This window comes from Leopardus geoffroyi, chromosome A2 (assembly GCF_018350155.1).
Source record: "Leopardus geoffroyi isolate Oge1 chromosome A2, O.geoffroyi_Oge1_pat1.0, whole genome shotgun sequence".
NCBI classification, from domain to species: Eukaryota; Metazoa; Chordata; class Mammalia; order Carnivora; family Felidae; genus Leopardus; species Leopardus geoffroyi.
This window is the reverse complement of record NC_059331.1, coordinates 117,526,924-117,533,493: the sequence shown is the minus strand read 5'-3', so window position 1 is coordinate 117,533,493 and position 6,570 is coordinate 117,526,924. Positions and strand designations below refer to the sequence as shown.

Below are 6,570 nucleotides of genomic sequence, written 5' to 3'. Positions count from 1 at the left end.
ATTTTGAAATTACTATGCCTAACTCTTTTGTGTGAGTAAAAAAAAAAAAAATGTTGTTTTTTTTTTTTGTTTAACATAGCTCGCATGTATTGAATACTATTTTTTTTTTCCTTCTGAAGAATTGACGCAAACACCAAAATATTTTTTATTTGAGCTCAGAGAAATGAAGCATTCTGTTTGTTCGGACTCTTAATTACCATGGCCCCAAACTTATCTAATTAGAAACTCCTTCATAATGAGGAAAATTATTTTCAAAGTTAATGAATTTGCAAACAGGAACATAGCTGTCTTTCCAGAATGAATTACCCACATTCCTTAAATACATAGTTCAGTTAAACACTCTAATTAATATTAGTACTTAAAACATGTGGGATTGGTGTCACTGTTAAATCAATCTTTCCTTTGTTTTTAGACAGTATAAAAAGACCACGATTCCCCATCTTGCAGACATCAGGCTGCACATAGAAACTTAATTCTAGATTCTGAACAAAATGAAAGTTATTTCATCAAAATGCTTTATTTTATTGACTTTAGCCACTTCAAGCTTGTTAACATCAAGCATCTTTTGTACAGATGAATTAATGATGTCCAGTTTTCACAGCAAAGAAAATTATGACAAATATTCTGAGGTAAGTTTTTTAACTCCATCTAACACCACTAGCATTAACTATATATATGTCCTAAATCTGATGCCTTTTTGTATTTTGTAAAGAGTAAGGAATGAGTTAGTTTGTGCTTTGTTGTTTTTCAAACTGCAGGCTTCCCATGACAGTGCATTGATATAGTTTGTATTTTTTAACACAACAGCAAACAGCCTGGCCTCTCTAATGACAATTTATGTACAGGGTATGATATGTAACAAGTATAAAGGTGCATTAGGAATTTTCAACGGACTCAGAAGTACACAGTTGTAATAAATAATTGCTGATATACTGGATATACTTCAACTGAACATTTGAATGGTCTTCAACTACAAACTAAAAAAATACAAGGGTTGTATTTTCTACCTAGCAATTATGAGCTGATAAGTTTATGGTAAATCTACATCTAAGTAAAATATTTATCCCTAGATGGTGGAATTGCAAGTTATTTTTATTTTCTTCTTTATGCTTTTATACATTTTCCAAACTTGCTGAAATGAGTACATATTACTTTTTACAATCAGAAAAACAATCATTTAAAAATCTTAAGGGGGCACGTGGGTGGCTCAGTCGGTCAAGTGTCTGACTTCAGCTCAGGTCACGAGCCCCTTGTCAGCCTCTGTGCTGACAGCCAGTGCCTGGAGCCTGCTTCAGATTCTGTCTCCCTCCCTCTCTGCCCCTCTCCCACCCTTTCTGAACTAAATAAACATTAAAAAGCAATTTTTAATCTTCTTAGGGACAAATTTTCATGGGAAAGCTAAATTTAATTAAATATTTGTTGTATTTTAAGTGGTTCTTTTAATTTTTTTTAATGTTTATTTAGTTTTGAGAGAGACAGAGAGAGACAGGGTATAAGTGGGAGACGAGCAGAGAGAGGAGACACAGAATCTGAAGCAGGCTCCAGGCTCTGAGCTTCAGCCCAGAGCCTGCCACAGGGCTCGAACTCACAAATGGTGAGACTGTGACTGTGCCACCTAGGCACCCCTTAAGTGGTTCCTTTAAAGTTGGTAGAGTAGTGGTGCAGTAACCCACAAACCAATCACTGTTTTAATAAAAATGTAACTTATATACTAATAAAAATGCAATCGGTTTCTTGAGCAATGCTTTTAGAGTGGAGCTCTGAATGTGAGCAGGTAAGAAAGAAATTCAGTGGAGCCTCCTCTAGCTGTACCCCAAAACCTAGGTAGCATCTCTCATTGCATTTATCCACCACTTTGGCATTTAAAAAGAGGAGAAGCAAGAGACATGAAGAGGCCGTGTAAGGTTTCTCTAAAATCAAAATATAAAAATATATGAACTATTTCATAAACAGCATGAATCAAAAGCTGAAAGAGAATAACTTCAGCAAAATAAACTTTTGCCTCATTTCAATACTTTATTATGTTCCTGCTGCTCAAACACATTGCTGTATTCACTATATGTTTTTTATTAATATTTTATGGTTGTCTTACAATAGTCCAGGGACAGAGAAACTAGATTGCTTTAAGAAGCCTAATGCGAACGCTTTATTTAAAAATTCTGCACATTAACACAAACTTTGTTTATAGCTTTAACAATTCTGCAAACCAAAGTCTGGACTTAAGTTAATTTGGGGTTTATACCTACTACCTAAAACAATAACTTATTTTAATATTCTTTTCTAATCACAGCCTAAAGGAGACCCTGAGGGAGAAAAGGAAAGAAGTCTCAGTTTTGAAGAGCTCCAAGACTGGGGTCCAAAAACTGTCATTAAGATGAGTGCACCCACAGTCAACAAAATGCCACACTCAGCTGCCAATTTGCCATTGAGATTTGGGAGGACCAGGGAAGAAGAAAGAAGCACTGGGGCAATGGCCAACCTGCCCCTGAGATTTGGAAGAAATATAAAGGAAAGTATCTCAAGACATGTTCCTAATCTGCCCCAAAGGTTTGGGAGAACAACGGCCAAAAGCGTCGCCAAGACACGGAGTGATTTGCTCCAACAATCCATGCTTTCACCATCTGCCAGTGAGTTACTCTACTCCATGAACTGCCAGCCCCGAGAAATCCAGAATCCTGATCAAAAACACCCATGGTAAATACCTGAAAACCAGTTAAAATGAATGGGCAGTTATGTATAGCTGGTCCGGAAACATTAAAAAGGACTACCTCTTTTCAGAAGTGTCTAAGAAAGTTAAGTTTCTTAGAAGGGAAAAGGTAAAGAGACAGGGAAATGAATACCTGAACTGAGAACTATAGAAGTGCCAGATATAAACATGACCACAGGCATAAAGTAATGAGGTGGTTTCCCCTAAGCCACACGTGGGCATCAGTCTCATCATTCTATAGCCACATACTGAGTAGGAAAATCCTGATGACGGGATTGGGAATTTAAGCCTATGACATACTGTCCAACATTTAATCTCTTTAATGTAAAAGATCCCATATGAGGGAACTGTCTGCAAGTACACAGATGCCATTTCAATACACCAGGTCTCAAATTCAAAAGGTTTTCTTTATCAACTTTAAATCAAATTTTTTTCTTTTTCTGGATCTCATTTTATAAATGAGTGCTATTACTATCATTGTATTAATAAGTACTTATGAAGTATCTACTATGCACAAATCAAAAAGCAAGAGTTTCATAAAATTAATAGGCAAGCTACCTCTTATTCCTTTTTTATTTTTTTTAGTGTTTATTTATTTTTGAGAGAGACAGAGCAGGAGTTGGGGAGGGGCAGAGAGAGAGGGAGACGCAGAATCTGAAGCAGGCTCCAGGCTCTGAGCTGTCAGCACAGAGCCCTGCTTGAACCCACAAACCGGGAGATTGTGACCTGAGCCGAAGTCAGACACTTAACCAACTGAGCTACCCAGGTGTCCCTCTTATTTTCTAGTAGAGAGTATATATAAAAACAAAAAAAAATTTTATATAGAGTAGAACATGAAACTTTAAGGCCTGTAGAAAGTCAGGTAGCAAGCTCTGACACCTTATAAGTGAGACCTTTTCAGAACATTCCTAGGTTATTTTTTACGTGGCTCTTATTACCATCTGACATATTTTCTCCTTTACTAGAATTTGGGGTCCATAAATTCCATGCTTTTTGTCCACAGCATGGCACAATAGACTGTGCCCGGTGGGGGTGGGGGTGGGGGTGGGGGTGCGGTGCTGGGAGTATTTCTACACATAGCACTCTGGGAAAGTTTCATCAGTTAGACTTTGAAAGGTGGCTCTGTTTTGAACATTCAGAGACAGGTGGGAAAAGAGAAGATACTTTCAGGCAAAAAGAGAAGTGTGAACAATGGTACTAAAGCAAGGGTGAGCCCCACACAGCTAAGGTTCAGTTTGGTGAGAGAAGCAAGGGTGCAAAGAAAAGAGGAAAGAAGGAGACAAGGTTGGGCTAAGAGCTGACTCAGGGCCAAGTAAAGGACTTTGGATGTTATTCATTAAGAAAGGGATGGGGCACCTGGGTGGCTCAGTGGGTTAAGTGTCCAACTTTGGCTCAGGTCATGATCTTGCTGTTCCTGAGTTCCAGCCCCTTGTCGGGCTCTCTGCTGACAGCTTGGAGCCTGGAGTCTGCTTTGGATTCTGTGTCTCCCTCTCTCTGTCCCTCTCCTGTTTATGCTCTCTCTCTCTCTCTTTCAAAAATAAGTAAACATTAAAAAAGAAAAGGAGAACTACTGACATTTCTGCTGAGGTCCTGAGATACACAGGGGTAGAATTTGGCAACTAACCAGATGTTGCGAGTGGGGCAGTGTGGAGGGAGAGAAGTGATTCCAGGATAAGCTGGTAAGTCTGAGTACCCATTACAAATTCAGGATCTCATCAACATGTCACTCATTTGAAGTGCAACACAATTCAACTCAAGTATAATTAAGCAGTTAGGACCATGGCTTGTATTTTTATATGCACCTATGCTATTGCTATGATGGATGAGAACATGTTGTACTGCTTACATTTTAGGAGACTGGGATTCAAGAAAATAGACAATACAGAACTGAAACAAGAAAAATAAGAGATTCGGAGCTTGTCCCTAAAGATGATATAAAGCTGTGGCCTGTAATCTGTAAACAACTCTACAGTGAAGACAACAATGAAGGAAGAGTCACGGTACTCTTTTGATGGGTTATCACTGACAACAATTTTTCCTTGTCACTAGAGCTGGTATCTTAAAAGTTATTTTAAAAAATTTAAAGAATATTATAATGTAAAAATGAAATAATGTTTGTCTAAATAAAAAGAACATTGCAAATACTTAAGAAGCCTCTGGTAATGGGGAGAAAGGGGGAGGGTGGGCAGGGGGAGGCTGAAGCTATACCACTATCTTATGTAAATATCATGGACACAGCCACAATGAAGTAAAAAATTAAATAGAAGAGTAACCTGACAAATATTATGATGAAATTTAAATAATTTAAGAGAGTAATATGCTTGACATATGAACCAGAATAACAAATCACTTACAAATTATGTTTTTATACACCCATTTTTTTTTCCATTGCATCGTTAGTGACTCTATGCTAGGTTAAAATTTTTCAAAAAAGAGAGAGAAAAAGGCAATTGTTAAATACCTCTTTAAGTGCCTCTCTATCTGTATCTGGAAATTTGCCTTCTGGTATGTCTCTTTTCTCATTTAATATTTCAAGTTTATTTATTTGCAGAAAAAATCTGGTCACTTCTAAACTAACAGTTTATAAACACAGTACACCACAATATAAATGCATAGTTACTCGACTTTAGTCATAATAACATGAAGTCCTTAATCAGATATAGCTAGTTTATTGAACAGTCTCAAATCCATAGGGTGCAAATAAGAAATAGTGTTATTTTTCTCCTATGCTGCCCCCAGCTGGGCTGTTTTGAATCTCCTTTCCCTGCTGGGTAGTGATCCTTTAATGATACCCTGGAGAGATTCTATAACTTCCTTGGTCACTTCCTGAGATTAAAAAACTCAGTCAACTCCACAAGAAACAGACTCTTAACTATAGAGAACAAACCGATAGTTACAAGAAGGGAGGTGGATGAGAGGATGAGTGAAGTAGGTGACCGGGATTAAAGACGGCACTTGTGATGAGCACCGAGAATTGCACAGAAGTGCTGAATCACTTAACTGTGTACCTGAAACTAATATTATACTGTATGTTAAGTAACTGGAATGAAAAAAAAAATAACCTCAGTCAAGTCCAGTGGAAGATGCCAACCTCATACCCAAAGCAAAGTTTCCCCTCCCCCACTGCTGGCTGGGCTGGTGGCTAGAAGGACCTGAAATGGGAAATGGGCATCTTTCTGCTCTTCCTCTCTTCCTCCCCTTCCTCACCTCAGAGGTAAGGTGGTAAGAGGCAAAATGATAGCCCTCTGGAAAACAATCTCCCCTCCCATCTTCTGTCTAGGGTGTCTGAATGGGCAAAGGAGGGATGGGGGCAGGGCATCAAGGGTAGCCATTTTGTCCTCTCTATATGTTACTGCTTCCACAAGTGAGTTCTTCAGGAAACCCTATAGGGACCTTCACTTGCCCAGGTCACTGACTTTAGAGTCCTGGATGCTACTTGATCTCCTCCAACTACTGTTATCTCACCTGTACTCCCCACAGCTTCTGATTGCCAGAAAGAAAGGCTAGAGCCAGCTACCTTCTCAGTGTCCACTTGATCCACAGAAAACGCAGCCATCCTTGTATGCCAAGGGCTAAGCTGCATGCTAGCCCTTGACTGCTCCACTGCTGCCCCTGTTTGTCTCCAACCCTCTCTGCCCTGCTTAGGAGGGGCAGGGGCCGATCAGTAAGTCTACTGCCTAGGCAAACAGCCAGTCAGAAGCGAACCGCCAGTGTCTGCTTCATGACCTTGCTCTCTATGAGGGATTTTCCAGGAGCGTCTCTTGCTTGGCTTCAGGGTGAGAAGCAGCTACAGCAGTCCTCCTTCAGGCCAGCCTCTCATACACAGCTGGGTGGGGCAGGGGCCAATGCAGGGGCTGATATGG

At 39.4% G+C, this 6,570-nt stretch overlaps 1 protein-coding gene across 1 annotated transcript; it reads left to right on the top strand.

The window, feature by feature from the left end:
- The first annotated feature begins 484 nt into the window (after positions 1-484).
- On the top strand, positions 485-4,851 carry NPVF (neuropeptide VF precursor). The gene is made up of 3 exons (XM_045497096.1): positions 485-629; positions 2,291-2,694; positions 4,561-4,851. The coding sequence occupies exons 1-3, from the start codon at positions 492-494 to the stop codon at positions 4,610-4,612; spliced, it is 594 nt and encodes a 197-aa protein (XP_045353052.1). The 5' UTR covers positions 485-491; the 3' UTR covers positions 4,613-4,851.
- The last annotated feature ends 1,719 nt before the right edge of the window (positions 4,852-6,570 follow it).

Bases quoted from the DNA above. Each gene is read 5' to 3' on its own strand.
- NPVF (XM_045497096.1), top strand. From the start codon at position 492: ATGAAAGTTATTTCATCAAAATGCTTTATTTTATTGACTTTAGCCACT. The intron at 630-2,290 runs GTAAGTTTTTTA...TTCTAATCACAG, and splicing joins ATTATGACAAATATTCTGAG to CCTAAAGGAGACCCTGAGGG. The intron at 2,695-4,560 runs GTAAATACCTGA...CTTACATTTTAG, and splicing joins CCTGATCAAAAACACCCATG to GAGACTGGGATTCAAGAAAA.